The sequence below is a fragment of the Thalassophryne amazonica genome, chromosome 16, assembly GCF_902500255.1.
Source record: "Thalassophryne amazonica chromosome 16, fThaAma1.1, whole genome shotgun sequence".
Taxonomy (NCBI): Eukaryota; Metazoa; Chordata; class Actinopteri; order Batrachoidiformes; family Batrachoididae; genus Thalassophryne; species Thalassophryne amazonica.
Window position 1 is genome coordinate 13,213,218 of NC_047118.1, and position 24,992 is coordinate 13,238,209.

General features: G+C 40.9%; 1 protein-coding gene across 1 annotated transcript in view; it reads right to left on the reverse strand.

Annotated features, from left to right (window-relative positions):
* Positions 1–317: 317 nt before the first annotated feature.
* ttyh3a (tweety family member 3a) overlaps positions 318–24,992 on the reverse strand; it is a 66,966-nt gene continuing 42,291 nt past the window's right edge. The window contains exons 6-13 of the mRNA XM_034189901.1: positions 23,210–23,282; positions 13,021–13,096; positions 11,852–11,907; positions 10,353–10,445; positions 9,601–9,693; positions 6,511–6,647; positions 4,462–4,635; positions 318–440 (exon numbers count right to left, since the gene is read on the reverse strand). Of these exons, the coding sequence (XP_034045792.1) occupies positions 347–440; positions 4,462–4,635; positions 6,511–6,647; positions 9,601–9,693; positions 10,353–10,445; positions 11,852–11,907; positions 13,021–13,096; positions 23,210–23,282 (796 nt within the window). The 3' untranslated portion in view covers positions 318–346. The remainder of the gene's footprint in view (positions 441–4,461; positions 4,636–6,510; positions 6,648–9,600; positions 9,694–10,352; positions 10,446–11,851; positions 11,908–13,020; positions 13,097–23,209; positions 23,283–24,992) is intronic.

Sequence of the window (24,992 nt, forward strand, 5' to 3'; positions counted from 1 at the left end):
CTGCTTCACTCATTTACTGCACTACATTATTAAGTGCCTTAAATGAAAACATTTGAATTCAAAAGCAGCATCAGCAACGTTACACTAAATAAAAACATTTAGCAGGTTCAGCGTCATAACTATAGAATAGAAGAACAAAGAAGTCCAATTAGTTCTACACAGTAACATTTGACAATCTGTAAAATTGATATTAGATAATTTATGGCTACAATTCAATTTTTGTTCGTGTTTCATAAGAGGAGGAAAAAAACAAAACAATTTAGATGGATTAGTGCATCGCAGTTTACATGTCATCAATTTAATGGTACAAACTAATGCAGAGGTTCTCGTATCAGCCATTGTTCCTCTAAATGTTCGACCTTACAGAGGGGGGAGGAGACTCTCGTCCAATCAGAGGTGTGTTTTCACAGCGGGAGTTCTGAAAGTTGGCGTTCTGAGCCCTGTGGAAGAAAATGCGCATATGTGTAGATAAAACATTCATGCTCAGTTGTGACATTTTCATCCTTTGTAATGTGCAAGTTATAACAGATCATGATTTTAGAGCTTAACTAGCAAGCCACATTCATACACTGACCAAAAATATAAAAGCAACACTTGTTTTTGCTCCCATTTTTCATGAGCTGAACTCAAAGATCCAAAACATTTTCTATATACAGTAGTGTTCAGAATAATAGTAGTGCTATGTAACTAAAAAGATGAATCCAGGTTTTGAGTATATTTCTTATTGTTACATGGGAAACAAGGTATCAGTAGATTCTCACAAATCCAACAAGACCAAGCATTCATGATATGCGCACTCTTAAGGTTATGAAACAGGGCTATTAGTAAAAAAAAAAAAAGTAGAAAAGAGGGTGTTCACAATAATAGTAGCATCTGCTGTTGATGCTACAAACTCAAACCTATTATGTCCAAACTGCTTTTTTTAGCAATCCTGTGAATTACTAAACTAGTATTTAGTTGTATAACCACAGTTTTTCATGATTGTTCACATCTGCGAGGCATTAATTTTGTTGGTTTGGAACCAAGATTTTGCTCATTTACTAGTGTGCTTGGGGTCATTGTCTTGTTGAAACACCCATTTCAAGGGCATGTCCTCTTCAGCATAAGGCAACATGACCTCTTCAAGTATTTTGACATATCCAAAGTGATCCATGATACCTGGTATGCTATATATAGGCCCAACACCATAGTAGGAGAAACATGCCCATATCATGATGCTTGCACCACCATGCTTCACTGTCTTCACTGTGAACTGTGGCTTGAATTCAGAGTTTGGGAGTCATCTCACAAACTGTCTGCGGCCCTTGGACCCAAAAACAACAATTTTACTCTCATCAGTCCACAAAATATTCCTCCATTTCTCTTTAGGCCAGTTGATGTGTTCTTTGGCAAACTGTAACCTCTTCTGCACGTCTTTTATTTAACAGAGGGACTTTGCGGGGATTCTTGCAAATAAATTAGCTTCTAACTGTCACAGCACTTACACGTAACTCCAGACTGTCTTTCATCATCCTGGAGCTGATCAATGGGTGAGCCATTGACATTCTGGTTATTCTTCTATCCATTTTGATGGTTGTTTTCCATTTTCTTCCACGCGTCTCTGTTTTTTTGTCCATTTTAAAGCATTGGAGATCATTGTAGATGAACAGCCTATAATTTTTTGCGCCTGTGTATAAGTCTTCCCCTCTCCAATCAACTTTTTAATCAAACTACGCTGTTCTTCTGACCAATGTCTTCAATGTCCCATTTTCCTCAGGCTTTCAAAGAGAAAAAAACTGTTCAACAGGTGCTGGCTTCATCCTTATATAGGGGACACCAAAATTGAATGAACTCACTGACTGAATGCCACACTACTATTAGTGTGAATACCCCCTTTTCTGCTTTTTTTTTTTTTTTACTAATAGCCCAATTTCATAGCCTTGGTCTTGTTGGATTTGTGAGAATCTACTGAATCTACTGGTACCTTGTTTTCCATGTAACAATAAGAAATATACAAACAAACCCAGATTAATCTTTTTAGTCACATAGCACTACTATTATTCTGAACACTACTGTACACAAAAGACCCATTTCTCTCAAATATTGATTGCAAATCTGTCTACATCTGTTAGTGAGCACTTCTTCTTCTTCTTACTTATAAGGTTTTGAATAATCAGGTCCCATCTTATCTTAGGGACCTCGTAGTACCATATCACCCCAATAGAGCACTTCGCTCTCAGACTGCAGGCTTACTTGTAGTTCCTAGGGTTTGTAAGAGTAGAATGGGAGGCAGAGCCTTCAGCTTTCAGGCTCCTCTCCTGTGGAACCAGCTCCCAATTCAGATCAGGGAGACAGACACCCTCTCTACTTTTAAGACTAGGCTTAAAACTTTCCTTTTGCTAAAGCTTATAGTTAGGGCTGGATCAGGTGACCCTGAACCATCCCTTAGTTATGCTGTTATAGACGTAGACTGCTGGGGGGTTCCCATGATGCACTGTTTCTTTCTCTTTTTGCTCTGTATGCACCACTCTGCATTTAATCATTAGTGATCGATCTCTGCTCCCCTCCACAGCATGTCTTTTCCTGGTTCTCTCCCTCAGCCCCAACCAGTCCCAGCAGAAGACTGCCCCTCCCTGAGCCTGGTTCTGCTGGAGGTTTCTTCCTGTTAAAAGGGAGTTTTTCCTTCCCACTGTAGCCAAGTGCTTGCTCACAGGGGGTCGTTTTGACCGTTGGGGTTTTACATAATTATTGTATGGTCTTGCCTTACAATATAAAGCGCCTTGGGGCAACTGTTTGTTGTGATTTGGCGCTATATAAAAAAAAAATTGATTGATTGATTGATTGATCAGGAATCTTCTGCACTGATGAAGCCCTCATCACTGACCTGCAGCAGCCGGAGGAGGAAAAAAAAAAGATCTCGAACCCACACCAGATGAAGAAATCGTCACCATCCAGGAAGGAATTACACTTCAAATGGTCCAAACTATTATAATACGGCAAGGTAAGCTGCTTTTAAGTTTTTCTGGTCAACTCAACTCAGATAACTCGCGATCCGATTTTGTGGACCCAAACTCGCCTGAGTTAACGGGGCTCACCTGTAGATGCTAAAAAAAAAATTTCACACTTAAACCTGTTTAAAAATTTAAACTGAAACATGTCATTTTCAAGTGATGCTACCTGTGTTAATGAAGGAAAACAACAACAACAAAATGGGGAACGAGTGCTTGCTATCCATTTTTGGATAGCAAGCATCATTATGGACTCTGATTTTAAACTTGACAAGCTGTCAATGGGGTTGTTAAATTTAGTTTTATCATCTTCGTCTTTTAGCCAAAATTAAATCAACTTTATCCTTCTCAGATTTTGAGCGCGTCATGCATGCTTTTATCTCGTCACGTCTGCACTACTGTAATTCACTCTATCTCGGAATAAATCGAAATACCCTTAACAGATTGCAGTTAGTCCAGAATGCTGCTGCGCGCCTTTTAACAAGGAGCAAAAAAAAACAAAAAAAAAAAAACATGTTCATATCACACCTATTCTTGCATCTTTGCATTGGCTCCCTGTTAATCTTAAAATCAATTTTAAGATTTTATTATTTATAAAGCCTTAAATGGATGGGCCCCACAGTACATTGTGGACCTCCAGCAAATTTATTCTCCGTTGCGCGCTCTGAGGGCCAGTTCCAGCTCATGGTGCCAAAGACCAGGCTTAAAACCAAGGGGGACAGAGCCTTTTCTGTGGCAGGTCTCAGACTTTGGAACGCTGTATCCATCCACGTCCGAACTGCCCCCACAGTGGAGTGTTTTAAGTCTTGTCTAAAGACCCTGGCTTTTAGCTCCGTGTGAGTTGTATGGTCCTCTGTTGTCTTTTAGTGTTTTATCTTGTACTTTTATGATATTTTATTATGGATTTTACCTATGGTTTGATTTTGTACTTTTCTAATGATATAGTCATTTATTTATTCATGGTTTTAATGTATTTATACTATTTTCATGGTAGGAGCACTGTTTACTCAATTTTTGTGCAGCACTTTGGTAACATTCTGTTTGTAAAATGTGCTATAGAAATAAAGTGGAATGGATTGGATTTTTGATTTGAGTCCAAAATTGGAAAATGAGTCATTATCCATTTTTTCATTTTGGTTTTGAAAAGAAATATATATTTAAAAAATGCTTTTCCTGTTTTTGGTTTCATATTGAAAAACAAGTGATCCACTGATTCGGCAGCATAAAAGGTTTTCACTCAAGTCCTGTCGTGTGCGTGAAACCAGCCACCTCCCTAGTCGTATAAACTAAGCTGAATACTGGCCTCAGGTTTCACAGTCACTACAGCTGGACAACAACAGCTGCACCCTTCCTCTGGGTGCATTAACGTGACCTCTGAGCTCACAGGAAGCACAAAAACACTGTGTAGGAGAGGTTATCAGCTGCTTCAGTCTTTGTCTGAGTGAAACCTTAAACTGAAGTTATGAAGACTTACATGTACTCTGTGACGGGCGCGTTGCTGACGGTGTGCGCGGCAGCGGGGATGCTGGTCTCGCTGCCATAGCTGCTGCCACAGCTGTACAGACTGGGCATGTGGACCCGGTAGAGGTTATCATGGTTTTGTCTTCCTCCATGACTCAGAGACTCATCCTCACTTTCCTCCTCACTCCTGCAGATAAAACAAACAAACAAAAAAGCGTTCGACAACCACCAGGGGGAGCCCCTCTATAATTTAACTAACGGGAAGGGGGGAGCATTAAAGCGCCACATGGTCATGTTTTGATACAGTTTAATGAACAAGATGATCCGAGAGTAAAGGAGATGCAGCTCCTTAGAATGTGTTGTGTTCTGAATAGAGCAGAACAAAGACATGAAATTGTTCAATTCAAAAAAGAAAATGGTCTGTTTTTGCAGAGAGCACAGTTACAAACAGCCTGCCTCCCTCTAGTGGACCCACAGTGGGGTTTTCCTGCATATTTTATTGGTGAAATCATCAAATCCAAATCTACACTACTGTCACCAAAGACATGGCTCATTCTGAGAGTTGTAAGTCAACATTAAAACTGCACTGTGGCTCATCTGAAGCTGCAATTCAAGATTGAGCGAAACAATCTGGTGCTCATTTGTCATTGCAGCACCAAAAGAGAACAAGCTTGGCTGAGAGAAACTACTTGGTAGCATGTAAGTCTCTGCTTTGTGACTGGAAGCTCTGACTGAGATCATAATGAACAACATGCCCCCCTGATGGTTGGCAGAGATTTTGCTAATTATAAGCTGCAGCTGAGATGACGACTGAGCCTGGAAACAACTGTGCTCCCAGTCATTCTGAATACCTCATCAGCTGCTGACAGCAGAACAAAATCTGAATGATTTTACCTGTCTGCTGCACAAAAACTCCAGCTCAGGCTGTAGGCTTGATAGATTTAGGTTTACTTTATCCTAATAGGAGAGATAAAAGTCCATTTCAATTGTTTTATCAACTTTTGTGTTTGTGTACAGAAAAAAACCCTGTTGCTGAGCTGTATTACTTACTGTATACACTTGACAACACTCGTGTAGCATAATCACAAACTTATCTTGTCCCTACATGGGGAAAAAAAAAAACCTCTAAAAGCTGTTCTGTCAACTTCTAAAGATTGCTCATTTTCTACAAATGAACTAACCAGTTCTGCTCACAGTGGACTCATGTCTTTGCAGACATTATTCACATTAAAAAGCGGTGTTTTATTTCTTAAATTGTAAACCTTTGACAAATTACTGTTGGGCTGATAGCATAGTTTATTAATGAGTATCCTGTTAACCATTACTGCTCTCAGTGTGAAGCTAACATTAGCCTGACACAGGCACAGAAAAAAGCAACATTAAAGTGGCACAATGTCTATAGGACCTGCAAGAGATAAACTTCTCAGCTTTTGTAAAACCCAAGTAAGTTAGCCATAAGGGCAGGGACACAACTGTAATTTGATTTGTGGCTGTCAGCCCATCTTATTTTCATCAAAAGTTAATTTCTTAAATGAAAAAACAGCCGAAACCTTGCCACACATTTCAGTAGCTTTTGTCACCATCTAGTGAGCGATGTGAGCATTTCAGGGCTTCTGTACATTTCCTACTTGAAACCCAAAATTCAGTATAAAAGGCATTTATAAATTTCAGAAATGCTTGAGTTTTGGCAGGCAGATCTTTGACATCCCAGCATTAAAGTATAACAATTTAAAGAGTTTTACGGTTCTTGACTTTTAGCATGTGGACTGTTTTACCGTACAGATGGAAGGACAGACAGAAGGACAGCAATATCTCTTGACAAGCACAATTTACAGTTGTGAATAATCCAAGTTGCATCACTTAAACAGAGACTCAGCAGACCTGCAGCTCCTGTCTGTGACCCATCAGCAGCCTTCTGATTTACACTCAGCTAACTTATTCCGAGGCACCGACCGCGTGACCACGGAAGGTGTCTACAGAGACGCTTCTGCTCGTCTAAAGCAACAACATGGCATCTAATGTGAATGCAGATCAGATGCTGAATAAGAGAGTGTGATCTTACTTCTTGATGTGCCAGGTGTGGGGCACACTGCACACTATTGAGCTGAACATGAGAGCAGTGACAAAGGAGAAGAAGACCAGGTAGATGACGCCTTCCACTCCGTCATAACACAGTCCCGTCAGTGCCTGGACATAGTCCTGGGGAGGAACAAAAAAGAAAGAACAACATAAACCTTGCAGAGCAGCACAAAACTGTCTATCTCGGCTTTCAGTGCTTACCAGTCGAGTGAGTATAAGAGAACTTGTGGAGAGCTAGACATGTCCAAACTTGTCCTCTAACACTCCGAAACAGAGGTGTTCCTTTGTCTCGCTTCATCAGCGAATCGGTCGTGACGCGCGAAGCCTCCGCGCGGCTTTCCATGACAAAATCTCTTGTTAAAAGTGAAATCTGCTGGAAAATGGCTGATGTCCAGGTCTTGTGATAACCAGAGAAAGAGCACACGACGGTCTCATATCCACAGAGCCATCAGCTTAGAAATGATCCAGTGGTTTGTGCCGCGACGTCGCAGCTCGGAGCGTGGCGCACCGACTGTCCTTAAAGGGGTCCTTAAACCTGTAGTTAAAGTCCTTATTCTCTGTGAAGCCCGTAAAATTTTCACCAAAAGCCAGATAACTTTTTCGAATGGTTTCCAGGTGCCAGTCTCTAACAGCTTCTGAAAAAATTTCATTCCGCCATTTCCAGACAATGAAAATCCGACGAGGGTGCGGGACCACTCCTTCCACAAGGCGTGCTCACAGGCGAATGACGTCACCGACAGGCGTGGAAAAACTCACGCATGCGCATGAGGGTTCAAGCATGTCTGACGTAAAAACATATGAATGAAATCCATATAGTTTTTAAAAAAAATAAAAAGGACCGTTACTTTATGGACACACCATGTATCTTGTCTTGTGGTGTACTCCATTGAATATAGGTTGAAGAGGATTTATAAATCATTGTATTTTGTTTTATTTACATTTTACACAACATCCCAACTTCATTGGAATTGGGGTTGTAGGATCAAATTTGAGCAATCAGGATATAAGACTGTTAGAAAAGCAATCAGAGGAATAAACTTGCTCTCCTCCTATATTATTGTATAAATTGTTTACTGTGGAAATATGTGTAATAACTACCCAAATATATTATACCTTTATCTCAAAATATTCACCAGATGTGCTTCATTCATTAACAATAACACTTCAAACACAGCAATTAAACCACAGTCTCACTCTATGTGAACCCTGAACCACAAACCCATCAGTAGTCTCATTTCAACTTACTAAAACCCATGTCCTCCTCAAACATTCTATTTTGGTAGTACATAGGATAGTGTCACTGATATGTGGTCAGTGTCGCTCCTGCGCTATGCAATGATGTTTTAACATGAGCGATTTGAAAATGGCACCTTCATTTTATTTTATTGCGAAAAGTAACGCACCATCCAAAGTATGGGTCTGATCACCAGTCAAAGAATTGCAGAGAAAACGCTGCACGAACATAATATTAACGCTACACTGGCAAGGTGTATACTAGGGGCTGCCAAGACCGTCATTCAGTTGACCACTTAACTATACTCCTCTGCAATGACATTTTAAGCTTAACATCAGCACAAGCGTGCAAGAGGGGGCAGACTCTGTGCGCGCGCGCACACACACACACTTGCCTCATGTTATACAACACTGGGAAAGCAAAAGGCAAAAACTGACTGGAAAGATTACACCAGCAAGGAGAAGGCTTAAACCTGGCATCACATGAGACAACCTGTCAGGATGCATAACACCATCAGGTCATGGAACGTGCATTGTGGACATGAGATGGTATTCAATTTTAATTTATTTTCATTTATATAGCACCAAATCACAACAGAGTTGCCTCAAGGCGCTTCACACAAGTAAGGTCTAACCTTACTAACGCACAGATCAGCAGTGGTAAGGAAAAACTCCCTCTGAGGAAGAAACCTCAAGCAGACGAGACTCAAAGGGGTGACCCTCTGCTTGGCACATGCCACAGACAAAAATTACAGAACAATTCACAAACGAATATACAGGAAATGCTGTTGGTGCACAGGACAGGAGGGTCACAAGCACAAATACCACACCCATCTCTGGATGGAGCTGCACCTTAAACAGAGAGAAAAAACAATCAGGCATCAGAAAGACAAGAATTACAGTATAATTTACCAGAATTAATCAACAAGAAAACAGGATATACTAAGGTGATTGCCGCTTCACTATTCGACCCAGATTTTAGGTAAAGTTGAGGCCGCGGCACGCTCCGTTTACTAATAAAATTAATTAAAAGAGTAAAAAGCATAGAACTATAGTATGCCAATATGCCAGCCATACGAAAGGGAAAATAAGTGCATCTTAAGTCTAGACTTGAAAGTCTCCACAGAATCTGTTTTATTGATGCAGGGAGATCATTCCACAGAACAGGGGCATGATAAGAGAAAGCTCTGTGACCCGCAGACTTCTTCACCCTAGGGACACAAAGTAGTCCTGCACCCTGAGAACACAAACCCTGGACTGGTACATAAGGTTTAATTAGGTCAGCTAGGTAGGGAGGTGCCAGTCCATGAACAATTTTATAGACTAGTAGCAGAACCTTATTATCTGATCTCACTGGGACAGGAAGCCAGTGAAGGGATGCCAAAATGGGTATAACGTGGTCGAACTTTCTTTGTATCAAAAGTCTGGCTGCAGCATTTTGAACCAATTGGAGATCCCTAATGCTGGAGTGATGATGGTGAACTGTTTTTTTTTTTTTTTTTTGGCATGGGAAACAGCAGACAACAAAAGACTGATTGCTGGGATTCAACTTTCATAATATACTGTCAACTTACAATAAATAAATTCTTTATTCTTTATTTATTTATTTGACAGGGACAATGAAATCAAACATCGTTACAAAACAAAGTTTGCAGCTGATGCGATTTACACAGAGTATAGCTACTGCTAGTTTTCAACTCCTGTCCCTGGTTGAAATAAATAAAAATAAATGAAGTAGTGCAACCCCTAGTGTGTACCACACAACAAACAGCACACAGAATCAATCCAAGGCCAGATATGGTACAAGTGCACGCTAAGTGTCCCTCACAGGCCAGCTCACCATGTGCAGGCTGCGGCAGTCCACCAAGGCAGTGAGCTGATGTAGGCTGACCTCTGTTATGTTCAGCACCCCCTGGATCTGTTCCAAATTCCCCTGGAAATGACAGAAAAAACAACTTGTACTGTCACAATAGGCTTAAGTTTGACCTTAACTTTTGTATATGCCATTACACAATTATGTGACCCTTTATAGTTCCTGTATCTCCATTGGTCTCCATACATTTGCAAAAGAACATAAGTCAGAAGTGAACCAAATTCACAATTAATTACATGTATGCTTTACATGCAACTGACTTTATCTGATATAATTTAATGGATTGTGTCCCTTTAACCCTCCACTTTTCACTACAGGTTGAGCATAAAATAAGCCTGATTGCCTGAGATATTTTCCCCCAACTAAATCAGCACTGTGTGTGGGAGTGTGAAGTAAAATATCTTCCTCTGTTCACAGTGTCAGGGTTCATTTATCCCTCTGTCAAAACAGTGCAAGTACCATGACTAGACAAAGGCACAGCGGTGTATTGTAACAGCCCAGTGTAAGCCGAATAAATAGGTATAATACTGGTCCCAGGTGGGCTATCAGCACATCTTTATGTGGACAGGTGCACTTCAGTAATTTGGTTACAGTCACTGAGCTATTCAGTCACCAGAAACGGTACAATACTGCGTGTCAGCTTGTGTCCTAAGGGAAACATGTAAAGTAACAACTGGCCTGTAAAGGATGGAGAGTGTGGACAGTGCTGAAAAACAAACCTTCGTCTGTGTGTACTCTCTGGTGGCAGAGCGCAGCAGTTCAGACACATCATCCTGCATCTCCACTAATGCTTTGTGGCTCCCAGAAAGCTTCTGAAGTAGAAACAAAAACAAAATTAAACCACCTATGTACATTGCATTTGGAAAGTATTCACAGTGCTTCTCTTTGTCCACATTTTGCTATGTTACAGCCTTATTCCAAAATGGAGTAAATTCCTTTTTTCCCCTCAAAATTCTACTCACAACACCCAACAATGACAACATGAAAGGTTTTTTGAAATGTCTGCAAATTTATTAAAAATAAAAAAGTATTCACACCATTTACTCAATACTTTGTTGATGCACCTTTAAAGAAATTACAGCCTCAAGTCTTATTGAATATGATGCCACAAGCTTGGGGCATCTATCTTTGGGCACTTTTGTCCATTCCTCTTTGCAGCACCTCTCAAGCTCCATCGGTTTGGATGGGGAGTGTCGGTGCACAGCCATTTTCAGATCTCCCTAGAGATGTTCAATCAGATTCAGGTCTGGTCTCTGGCTGGACCACTCAAGGACATTCACAGAGTTGTCTTGAAGCCACTCCTTTGATATCTCGGCTGTGTGCTCAGGGTCATTGTCCTGCTGAAAGAGGAACCATCCCCCAGTCTGAGGTCAAGAGCACTCTGGAGCAGGTTTTTATCCAGGATGTCTCTGTACATTGCTGCATTCATCTTTCCCTCAATCCTGACTAGTCTCCCAGTTCCTGCCACAGTAAAACATCCCCACAGCATGATGCTGCCACCACCACGCTTCACTGTAGGGATGGTGCCTGGTTTCATCCAAACGTGATGCCTGCCATTCACACCAAAGGCTTCAATCTTTGTGTCATCAGACCAGAGAATTTTGTTTCTCATGGTCTGAGAGTTCTTCAGGTGCCTTTTGATAAACTCCAGATGGGCTGCCATGTGCTTTGTGCTCAGGTTAGATGGGCAGCCAGCTCAAGGAAGAGTCCTGGTAGATTCGAACGTCTTCCATTTACAGATGATGGAGGCCACTGTGCTCATTGGAGCCTTCAAAGTAGCAGAAATGTTTCCGTACCTTTCCCCAGATTTGTGCCTCGAGACAATCCTGTCTCGGAGGTCTACAAACAATTCCTTTGACTTCATACTTAGTTTGTGCTCTGACATGCACTGTCAACTGTGGGACCTTATATGTAGACAGGTGTGTGTCTTTCCAAATCATGTCCAATCAACTGAATTTACCCCAGGTGGGCTCCAATTAAGCTGTAGAAACATCTCAAGGATGATCAGTGGAAACAGGATACACTTGAACTCAATTTGAGCTTCATGGCAAAGACTGAATACTGAAGTACATGCAAACTCTAAACAGTTAAAAGTTTGTACACCAATAATGAACAAGTTGAATACACTGGACAACCATAGATTAATCTCAAGTCAAAGAAAAAGAAACGTAGAAATTCTAACAAAACTTGAAACAAATCAGTTTTATGTGTGACAAACCTGCTGGAAGGGGTTACTTTGTTCCAAACTGCAAGTAAGGTAGTACTGCAGGATATCTGTGAGACAACAAGCAAGTCAACACAACAAAAGTTGGATAATGTAGAGTCTGGTTTGTGTTATTTATCTATATCTCAGCTACATCAACATTGTGTTAAGATCTGAGCTGCTGGGCTCAGCAGAAATACAGACTGTACAACACTTCAATGCCCTGACTGACATCCCACAAACGCATCACTGTGGCTGTTCTGAAGAATGAGGAAGCAGTCAGAGTTCTGTCAGTGATTCCAGGACAGAACAAGAACAGTTCCCTTTATTATATTTGGCGATAACTGCTTACTCGTGTCCAAGAAGCAAGACGACACCCCAATTATAGTCTAAGACCCTGCAGAGTAGTTTTTAAAATTGTTTTAGCTCTTTCTTGCTTTGTACTCCACAGCCTCTGGCACAACTGTAACTGCAGTTACATGTACTGAACTAATCAACTGCTCCAAGCTCACAATTTCTGCAATGCTTTGCATAAACATGTTTTCCCCCTTGATGTAGCCACAACAGAGTGACAACCCCAAATAAACCAACAATGAGAAGATTCACCCTTTTATGATTCAGGATTCAACAGATCCTCCTGAAGAAGAAGAAAAAAAGGTGACAACAGTGGTGAGAGTTATTATGAAAATTACAACATGAAGAGACTTGAACGATGCTGGGAGCACACCTTACACAAAAATAGATTTTAATGATGGCTTTTGGCCATCAGTTATTTTTTCTAAAATAAAAATTTTCTCAATCACTGAGAAAAAGTTCAGATGTGAGAGCGTGACTCAGAAGCTTCATCAAAATCCCCAAACATAAACCTGTGAGAACACCAACCACACAAGGTGCAAGTGATGTACACACACAATGCTGCATCATGAGCTGCTTTCTCACGCAATGCTCTCAATCCATAAGAGAATTTCCGGCTCAGACAAGCACGTCTCAGCTGTCCCACGTACGCCCACAAACACATGGATGCAGAACTATTAGAAGCAACAGATTTCCTGACGCGTGACTTCGATTATGCATAAGCAATTCATCCCGTCTCTCTGCTCTATGTGAAGTGCTGCAACTCAAACGTGAGCAAACAGCAATGGATGAAGAGCACAAAATGGACACTTTCTGCATACGACTCGCACCTTGATTGAGGACTCCATACTGATCTGCCACTTTGGTGACATATACGTCAGGAGAGACACAGAAGTCACTGGAGGTCTAAAACAAGAAACAAAGACTTTAGACTGACCTTGAAATACAAACGAAGCATTTTTGTGAACAAAATTATATATATATATATATATATATATACACTCAACAAAAATATAAACGCAACACTTTTGGTTTTGCTCCCAATTTGTATGAGATGAACTCAAAGATCTAAAACTTTTTCCACATACACAATATCACCATTTCCCTCAAATATTGTTCACAAACCAGTCTAAATCTGTGATAGTGAGCACTTCTTTGCTGAGATAATCCATCCCACCTCACAGGTGTGCCATATCAACATGCTGATTAGACACCATAATTAGTGCACAGGTGTGCCTTAGACTGCCCACAATAAAAGGCCACTCTGAAAGGTGCAGTTTTATCACACAGCACAATGCCACAGATGTTGCAAGATTTGAGGGAGCGTGCAATTGGCATGCTGACAGCAGGAATGTCAACCAGAGCTGTTGCTCGTGTATTGAATGTTCATTTCTCTACCATAAGCCATCTCCAAAGGCGTTTCAGAGAATTTGGCAGTACATCCAACCAGCCTCACAACCCCAGACCACGTGTAACCACACCAGCCCAGGACCTCCACATCCAGCATGTTCACCTCCAAGATCGTCTGAGACCAGCCACTCGGACAGCTGCTGAAACAATCGGTTTGCATAACCAAATAATTTCTGCACAAACTGTCAGAAACCGTCTCAGCGAAGCTCATCTGCATGCTCGTCGTCCTCATCGGGGTCTCGACCTGACTCCAGTTCATCGTCGTAACCGACTTGAGTGGGCAAATGCTCACATTCGCTGGCATTTGGCACGTTGGAGAGGTGTTCTCTTCACGGATGAATCCCGGTTCACACTGTTCAGGGCAGATGGCAGACAGCGTGTGTGGCGTCGTGTGGGTGAGTGGTTTTCTGATGTCAATGTTGTGGATCGAGTGGCCCATGGTGGCGGTGGGGTTATGGTATGGGCAGGCGTCTGTTATGGACGAAGAACACAGGTGCATTTTATTGATGGCATTTTGAATGCACAGAGATACCGTGACGAGATCCTGAGGCTCATTGTTGTGCCAAGAACATCACCTCATGTTGCAGCAGGATAATGCACGGCCCCATGTTGCAAGGATCTGTACACAATTCTTGGAAGCTGGAAGCTGAAAATGTCCCAGTTCTTGCATGGCCGGCATACTCACCTGACATGTCACCCATTGAGCATGTTTGGGATGCTCTGGACCGGCGTATACGACAGCGTGTACCAGTTCCTGCCAATATCCAGCAACTTCGCACAGCCATTGAAGAGGAGTGGACCAACATTCCACAGGCCACAATTGACAACCTGATCAACTCTATGCAAAGGAGATGTGTTGCACTGCATGAGGCAAATGGTGGTCACACCAGATACTGACTGGTATCCCCCCCCCAATAAAACAAAACTGCACCTTTCAGAGTGGCCTTTTATTGTGGACAGTCTAAGGCACACCTGTGCACTAATCATGGTGTCTAATCAGCATCTTGATATGGCACACCGGTGAGGTGGGATGGATTATCTCAGCAAAGGAGAAGTGCTCACTATCACAGATTTAGACTGGTTTGTGAACAATATTTGAGGGAAATGGTGATATTGTGTATGTGGAAAAAGTTTTAGATCTTTGAGTTCATCTCATACAAAATGGGAGCAAAACCAAAAGTGCTGCGTTTATATTTTTGTTGAGTGTATATATATATATATATATATATATATATATAAAAAAAGCAAACATCAATCAACATTTATTTCTGTGACCCTTTAGAGCAGCCAGATGTGTCCAAACTGATTTACAGTAAAATCAAAGATCAAGAATTCACAAAAATAAAACAATCATACAATAGAGTTAAAAAGACACAAAAACAAAACATGTCACAGCACCACTAGGTAAAAGCCAGTTTAAATAAATACGTCTTGAGCTTTGATTTAAAAAGTGCTAGGTCAGAAATAGTGCATAAATCAGGAGGCAACTTTTTCCACAGCCTGGGCCAGCTACCGCAAAAGCACGATCACACCAGAGTTTGTATTTGGACCCTGGAACATCTAAGTAAAGCACCAGATGCCCGTAATGTCCTACTGTAAGTGTGGAGAGTTAAAATTTCAGAGAAGTAGGAAGGAGGAGGCCAATAATAGCTTTAAAAACAAACGTTAAAATTTTAAATTCAATTCTAAAACTAACTGGAAGCCAGTGGAGTGAGTAGAGTACAGGTGTGTAATATGCTCACGTCTGGAAGTGTTTGTTAAAAGACAAGCAGCAGCATTTTGCACAAGTTGGAGGCATAAAGGAGAAGACTGGTTAACCCTCTGGGGTCCGAGGGCATTTTTTGGACAGTTCACTTGCCTGGCATAAATGTTTTAATTATTGCTGTTAACAGCTCTCCCTGCATCCCACAATCAAGTGTTATGTCTCTTTTTTGCAGAAAAACCTGTACTTTCAAAATATATATGCTACAGTTGTGTTTTATAAGTGTAATAAAGGTTTACAATCAGAAATAATAAAGGATAAAGTAAAGCGGAAAATAATTTCCACACATTTATTCAAAACACACAGCAAACTATAATAAACAACTGTTTTGACACTTTATAAAGGTATTTTGAGGTCTTGTGTGAAAGACTGTACCACAAAAAGGTTCAAACAATAAACACAAATGCACATTTTGAACAATATATACAAAATGGTCTATGCGTTTTCTTTATTTCTTCTCTATTTTTACAAGACTTTCTTCTTCTAATATTTTCTTCTCTACAAGAGTCAAGACAGAAGTCAGACTACCAGAGCAAGAATTTTAGCTGAGGAAACTTCTGTGATTTGAAGCGAAAAGTCCTCGTGTCAAGCAACCCAGTCCAGTCGAAGATTCAAGCTTCTCTACTATGAATACGCCAATGTGAAAGGGGCTTTATGGTCTGAGGAGCGGCCTCTCCCCCCGCTCTACTGATATGGTAAACAAGTGCTTTACACTGAGAAAGCAACAGAGTTATCCAGTAACATTCACATGCAAACTAGTGGAGCAATCCTGATAGTTAAACACTGAGCATGTGAGATTGTATGAGAGGCTGTCTGTCTGCTCTGTGTGCTCACTTTCACTGGGCGGAATGGTGCAGGATGCACTGGAGCACCCAGGGGGCTATTCAAACGGGCCAACTAGTAACATATCACTCCTGAAAACGATCTTTGGCTTATCACATGAGGTAAATCTGCCCTATGATTGGATTTTGGAAAACCGTGTGACGGTGAACCAATTCCGATTGGATGCTCACATTGCGCATGTCATCACACAGCTTCTATGAGGAGTACAAAGATGGCTGATGGCTGGCTCGAAAGTCCGCGGAGTTACTTTTTTTTTTGCTGAAAAGTTAAGTTTCTATCTCATGATTAAAAAGATAATCATAATTTAGTAAAGCTTGGTCTTAGCCGTCGTATACAACGGCGTCGGCCCCAGAGGGTTAACACCAGCATGACGTGCCTTACAGTAATCAAGTCGACAGCTGATGAAAGCATGAATGGCCATCTCAACATCACGTACATTTTGAGAGCCACATCCTGTTAAGTTTCAGATTTTATAAAATTACAAATTGTAATATATAAAGACTTAAAAAACAGATAGTAAGAATTTCTGACAGTAAAATGGAGGATTCCTTGTTTGTGGAACTGATATTTAGAAATCTGAACTACATTTGAATAACAGTGCAAGGTGTTTTGTTTTGAATTTGATCACCTTTTAAATTAAAAGTCAGTCATGCAGAAGTAGCACTTGTCTCACAGAGAGAAGGTCCGGAGTTCAAATCCCACCCATCTCACAGTCTTCTTGTATATCTGAAGTTGCTTCAGGGAGGGCATCAAGCATCAAACTTGCAAAAACAATTCCATGCCAGATGCACTGTGGTGACCCTGAGCAAAAATGGGAGCAGCTAAAAGACTTACACGCGTGTCTTGTAAATTCTGGCTACGGGACATACTGACGCGCTAGATTCTAATCCAATTACATTTGTTCTGCAAATCTGATTGGTTAATCATGTGAGATTTCAGACCATAAAATAGCGAGTAGACAGTGGTAAAATATTTGACGGTTTCACATTTCTCAATTTATTTATAAAGCACTTTAAAATGCACCAACAACCAAAGCGCTGTACACAAAAAAACAGGCAAGTTAAAATAATTTAATAAATAAAAAGTTACAGTTAAAAGCAAAAACACACACACACACAAAAAAAAACAGCGTCAAGCTGTGTTAAAAACAAATAAAAGAATTTTAAAATCAATTCTAAAACGAACTGGGAGCCAATGAAGTGAGGCCAAAACCGGTGTAATGTGCTCGCACCTTCTAACACCAGCCAAAAGTCGAGCAGCAGCATTCTGCACCATCTGTAGGCGAGTAAGCAGCGTCTGATTCAGCCCAATATAAAGTGCATTGCAATAGTCCAGGCGATTAGTGATAAAAGCATGGATTAAAATCTCAAAATGATGTCGTGAAAGAAATCGTTTCACCTTGGCCAGTTGTCTAAGTTGACAGAAACTAGACTTGACCACTGACCTAATCTGAGCATCGAATTTAAGATCACTGTCCAGCTTTACACCCAGGTTTATTGCTGTCTGTGTCAGATACTGACTCATGGGACCCAGATCCACATTGATTTTGGAAGTGTCACTAGGTCCAAACAGCAACACCTCAGTCTTTTTATCATTCAGGTGTAGAAAATTTATGGACAACCATGCCTTAATGTCACCAATGCACTCTAAGAGATGGTTCGTAGAGTATGCATTTTGCTGCTTCAGTAGCAGATACATTTGACAGTCATCAGCATAAAAATGAAAAGAGATGTCATGTCTCCTAAAAATTGATCCCATTGGGAGTAAATACAAAGAAAAAAGAAGCAGACCAAGTATGGAGCCTTGAGGCACCCCACATGCAAGGGGCGCTGCACAAGATTCAGCAGCTCCAATACGGACACAAAAACTTCTCTCAGAGGTAGGATCTAAACCAATCTAAAACACCACCCTTAATGCCCACCCAGTTTTCCAGGCGAGACAAGAGGATCTGATGGTCCACTGAATCGAAGGCCACTGTTAGATCCAACAGGACCAAAACAACACAGTGACCAGAATCAGTAGCTATACAAATGTCATTAAAAACCCGCAGCAGTGCCGACTCGGTACTGTGACGGGATTTAAAACCAGACTGAAACAACTCCAGGGTGTCATGATTATTAAGAAAAGAACTCAACTGGCAGTATACAATTTTCTCCAAAATTTTAGAGAGAAAAGGAAGTTTGGAAATTGGCCTATAATTGGACAATTCAGAAGAATCCAAGCCAGATTTCTTAATAAGTGGGGTCACCACTGCATTCTTGAAACTGGTACGCACTATACCATTAACAAAACTCCCATTAATAATATTCAATACATACGGTGCCAACATGGAAAAAGCCTCTTTAAGAAGACGAGGTGGCAAAGGGTCATTTGGAGAACCAGCAGGCTTCTTATGACCAAAAATCTCTCTCAAAGACAGCAAACTGACAGACTCAAACTGGTCAAAAACAGCTGAGCATGTCACAGAGATAGAAGGGTCATAAGCAGGAGAACTAATGAGGGCCCTAATACAACCCCTGGCAAAAATTATGGAATCACCGGCCTCAGAGGATGTTCATTCAGTTGTTTAATTTTGTAGAAAAAAAGCAGATCACAGACATGACACAAAACTAAAATCATTTCAAATGACAACTTTCTGGCTTTAAGAAACACTATAAGAAATCAAGAAAAAAAGATTGTGGCAGTCAGTAACGGTTACTTTTTTAGACCAAGCAGAGGAAAAAAATATGGAATCACTCAGTTCTGAGGAAAAAATTATGGAATCACCCTGTAAATTTTCATCCCCCAAATTAACACCTGCATCAAATCAGATCTGCTCATTGACATTGACCCTATGCCATGACATTGACCCTATGTGTCTTTTTGCTAGGAATGTTTTTGCAGTTTTTGCTCTATGGCAAGATGCATTATCATCTTGAAAAATGATTTCATCATCCCCAAACATCCTTTCAATTGTCCAAAATATCAACATAAACTTGTGCATTGATTGATGATGTAATGACAGCCATCTCCCCAGTGCCTTTACCTGACATGCAGCCCCATATCATCAATGACTGGAAATTTACATGTTCTCTTCAGGCAGTCATCTTTATAAATCTCATTGGAAAGGCACCAAACAAAAGTTCCAGCATCATCACCTTGCCCAATGCAGATTCGAGATTCATCACTGAATATGACTTTCATCCAGTCATCCACAGTCCACAATTGCTTTTCCTTAGCCCATTGTAACCTTGTTTTTTTCTGTTTAGGTGTTAATGATGCCTTTCGTTTAGCTTTTCTGTATGTAAATCCCATTTCCTTTAGGCGGTTTCTTACAGTTCGGTCACAGACGTTGACTCCAGTTTCCTCCCATTTGTTCCACATTTGTTTTGTTGTACATTTTTCGATTTTTGAGACATATTGCTTTAAGTTTTCTGTCTTGACGCTTTGATGTCTTCCTTGGTCTACCAGTATGTTTGCCTTTAACAACCTTCTCATGTTGTTTGTATTTGGTCCAGAGTTTAGACACAGCTGACTGTGAACAACCAACATATTTTGCAACATTGCGTGATGATTTACTCTCTTAAGAGTTTGATAATCCTCTCCTTTGTTTCAATTGACATCTCTCGTGTTGGAGCCATGATTCATGTCAGTCCACTTGGTGCAACAGCTCTCCAAGGTGTGTTCACGCCTTTTTAGATGCAGACTAACGAGCAGATCTGATATGATGCAGGTGTTAGTTTTGGGGATGAAAATTTACAGGGTGATTCCATAATTTTTTCCTCAGAATTGAGTGATTCCATATTTTTTTCCTCTGCTTGGTCTAAAAAAGTAACCGTTACTGACTGCCACAATCTTTTTTTCTTGATTTCTTATAGTGTTTCTTAAAGCCAGAAAGTTGCCATTTGAAATGACTTTAGTTTTGTGTCATGTCTGTGATCCGCTTTTTTTCTACAAAATTAAACAACTGAATGAACATCCTCCGAGGTCGGTGATTCCATAATTTTTGCCAGGGGTTGTACCAGCAACCTTTTTAAGAAAAAAACTCAAAATTCTCACACAATTCAGTGGAGCTCTCGAGACAATCCATTTGTGGTGCACTTAAAACAGAATTTACAATCTTAAAAAGAACATGAGGATTGTGACAGTTCGAATCAATAACATCAGAAAAGTACTTAAATTTAGCAGCCTTCATAGTTTTCTGATAAAAACGCCAACAGTCACGCAGTAAGTGGAAGGACAACTGAGATCTGTCCTCCTTCCACCTTCGCTCAGCTCTCCTACACTCGTGCCTGACAGTGTGCGTAACATCATTCATCCAAGGCTCAGATCGACGTTTGGAAGATCTACGTTTCAATGGAGCTACAGTATCTAAGACAGTCTGACAGATCAAGTTGAATTCAGAGGTGAAGGAGTCAACATCTAAATTAAAGCCGAGACACTCAGAAGAACTGATCACAGCGTTAAAAGCAGTGGAGAACTGAGCAGCAGTGGAAGAATTAAGAACACGACCGCGCTGAGTAGGAGCACAAGATTTCACCATATGACAAAACGGAGGCATGTCAAAAACAATAGGCATATGGTCCGAAAAAGCAGCATCATAAACCTCTAAATTAGAGACCGTAAAACCATAAGTTAAAACGAGATCAAGAATGTTCCCATGTTCCTGTGTCGGACGAGACACAGACTGCACAAAATTAAAAGAATCAATCAAATCTAAAAAATCATTGGCCAGCGGCTTCAGAGGACAACAAACATGAATATTAAAATCACCAGCTATTAAAATCCGATCATAGTTTGGCATTATTTGCGACAGAAGATCAGCAAAATCACTGATAAAATCTTTGTTATACTTAGGGGGTCTGTAAACAACAGCGCACCACACTGGGAGGTCAGAGCGAAGTTCAAATAAGTGAGATTCAAAGCTGGAATAAGATGTTGCCATATTGACCCGTTTACACTTATATTGTTCTTTGTAAACAGTCGCAGTGCCTCCGCCGTGTCCAGACGTTCTCGGAGAGTTAAAATACATGCAGTCGGGTGGCATAAGTTCACAGAAAGCACTTGACTCACCAGCAGTCATCCAAGTCTCAGTAACACAGAGAAAATCCAATCCACGGCCATAAAAAAATCCTTCAGGATAAAGGTTTTGTTAGCCAGCGATCTCGCATTTACCAGCGCTATCCTGACAGGAGCCGGAGCATTCGCCGACTGTCGGGCCTGGGCGAGAGGCCGCAGATTCCGTAGATTCACCCCACGCCCACTGCGGTAAGGAAAGGAGAGATTTGCCGGTTGCACCTCATCCGAGCCGACCACAGGATCCAAAGAGGAGGCAATCGGATCAAGAAAACGCCATGAAATACAGCGAAGAGATGCCAACCCAATATCTCCAGAGAGAGCAACAGGAGAACACGCCAAACTGGCTTTAGGTTTCGTCAGCCTGCAGCTACGTCTCCCACGATGTCTGCGCCTTCTACATGCAGACCAAGCTGGAAAACGGCAGAGGTAAGCCAGTATACCCACAGGAGGTGAAAAGTGGAAGATCCTCTGCCCATCTTGACCAGCCCGTCCCCGCCACTCACATGATTGATGTATATTTAGGAGTGATTGACGATCATAAACCAGTAGACAGTTGACATTCCATATAAGCAGCCAAAACAGCAGGAAAACTACCACAGTTCGTAGGGACAGACGGCAAAACGCAAACACTGGCGCCATCTTGAAAGCGTCACTGACAGACATTTGATGTATAACTCCGCGACCTGACCGCGTTGCAGGGCAGGTGTCAATAATGGCGCTGTCAGCTGAGAGCGAGAGAAACTGCCGGAGCAATGACGATGCTGAAATACATGGATTTAACTTACAAAATACAAAAGTACTTATGTGGATTCTGATACAGAATTACTCAATGCAGTTGATGAGATAGAGAACTCTGTGGATCTGCTCACAGAATTTCCAGTTTGGCATGAATACTCTGTTGCTACGGTAAGCTTTGCCGACCGATTTACTTACAGAAAAATAAACCATGCAAACGATGGAATTGGATTAGGATGGGATTAACCCCCTTGTGTCTGATGATTTGCAGACATTAATGATGGATGACAGTCGCAAATTGAGTTGTACCACCTCTGCTGACGCATCGCCGGTAAAACTCAATTTGCAACCGTAGATTCCAGCATTAACGTCCGCAAATCATCAGACACAACAGGGTTATTTCCTAAATCATCTATAACTATAAACATAACCTGAAAATGGCAAATAAATAACTAAGGTAGGAATATTTTGGAGAGAATACTGAATTTCTAAGAATTGCTGACTCTCTATGAACGAAAGAAACCGTTCAGCTTGTAGCAGCCACGCTTTTTTCGACATTACAACATTTGAAAATGGTGTTTTAGTTATTTATAAGTTCTAAATGTTATGTACAAATGTGCACTGATCTTGTTAACTCCTATAAAATGCTCTTTGAATGAGCTAACATTAGCTTCACACACAGACCAGTGGAGCTTCTGGAGATATTTCATTACATTTAAATATCCGAAGAGTTAGACAACTTAACTGAAAGACGAGTCAGATTTTAATCTCCCATCTGTATCTCTCCAGCAACTGACACTGCTCTCCATGTGCCAACAAAGAGCATTTGTGGAGTGATCCCTTTACTGCTCAAGACAGTGGATGCAGCACAGTCTTTTGAACCATCAACAGTGAGGCAGGGTGGCACTTTCTGTTGTCCTCAAACAATCTTTGTTTGAGAAGGAAAACCTCACACACAGCAAGCATACAGCTGTGACCACCTAAACTTTCCTTTGTAAACCATGTCTGCTCCTGAAACACAGAAATGTGGCATTTCCTGCAAAACCTTCATCGCTGCACTAGCGGCTGTTTTAAGTGTAATAAATAGTTTTGTTGAAGGCCAAATGCTGCCATAATTAGCTGACGAAACAACATTACTGTTACACAAATATGTTCAGTGAACTATGTTGCACTGGCTGCAAAATAAATCATGCTGGGACAGATACACTTACTGCAGAGACGGCCACCTCCAGCCCCAGGGAGGCCCAGCTGATTATCAGAGCCACGACCCCAAACAGGCACACTCTAGAGACAGCAAGAGGACACAACTACCTTTAATTTGCAATGTTACAGCAAAACAGACATAGCATTGCAATGTGCACAATCATATTTGCTTCTCAGCAAATTGCTGGAAGCATCATAGTCTAGGACCTAGCTTAGACATGTGTGCACATCATTTAGGAGAGGATAGCACACCTGTTCTAGACAAATATAATCCCAATGAACAACTTGGGATATGTGCCAAAATCTGTATCCGAGACAAACAGCCCAAAAATGACCACACCCTTTTTCATCCCGAGTGTTGTATTTTCTAAACTGCAGCAGCTACAGATTTTCCAATGTACTCAATATGTTCAGAATGACCAGCACATGTTTAGAAAGGTCATACAAGAGCATAAAATTTCTAATTTTGATATTTTAACCCCTTAACGCCTATTGTCGCATATATGCTACAATATTTGACTCAAATATGCAACATACCAAATTGACCAGTATGCCTGTTGTCGCCAATTTGCAACATACCATTATTATTATTATAGAGAGACGGCATCCATCCCACTTCGGATGGAGCAGCTCCCATTTCTAGAAATCTGGCCAATTTTCTTAAATCCTCCAAACCGTGACTATCCAGGGTTGGGACCAGGAAGCAGAGTTGTAGTCTGACACACCTCTCTGCAGCTTCTCTCCCCCTGCCATCCCCTCATTACCCCATCCCCGTAGAGACGGTGCCTGCTTCCAGACCACCAATAACCAGCAAAAATCTATTTAAGCATAAAAATTCAAAAAGAAAAAAATAATACAGCACCTTCAACTGCACCACAGACTAAAACAGTTAAATGTGGTCTACTAAACATTAGGTCTCTCTCTTCTAAGTCCCTGTTAGTAAATGATATAATAATTGATCAACATATTGATTTATTCTGCCTTACAGAAACCTGGTTACAGCAGGATGAATATGTTAGTTTAAATGAGTCAACACCTCCGAGTCACACTAACTGCCAGAACACTCGTAGCACGGGCCGAGGCGGAGGATTAGCAGCAATCTTCCATTCCAGCTTATTAATTAATCAAAAACCCAGACAGAGCTTTAATTCATTTGAAAGCTTGACTCTTAGTCTTGTCCATCCAAATTGGAAGTCCCAAAAACCAGTTTTATTTGTTGTTATCTATCATCCCCCTGGTCGTTACTGTGAGTTTCTCTGTGAATTTTCAGACCTTTTGTCTGACTTAGTGCTTAGCTCAGATAAGATAATTATAGTGGGCGATTTTAACATCCACACAGATGCTGAGAATGACAGCCTCAACACTGCATTTAATCTATTATTAGACTCAATTGGCTTTGCTCAAAATGTAAATGAGTCCACCCACCACTTTAACCATATCTTAGATCTTGTTCTGACTTATGGTATGGAAATTGAAGACTTAACAGTATTCCCTGAAAACTCCCTTCTGTCTGATCATTTCTTAATAACATTTACATTTACTCTGATGGACTACCCAGCAGTGGGGAATAAGTTTCATTACACTAGAAGTATTTCAGAAAGTGCTGTAACTAGGTTTAAGGATATGATTCCTTCTTTATGTTCTCTAATGCCATATACCAACACAGTGCAGAGTAGCTACCTAAACTCTGTAAGTGAGATAGAGTATCTCATCAATAGTTTTACATCCTCATTGAAGACAACTTTGGATGCTGTAGCTCCTCTGAAAAAGAGAGCTTTAAATCAGAAGTGC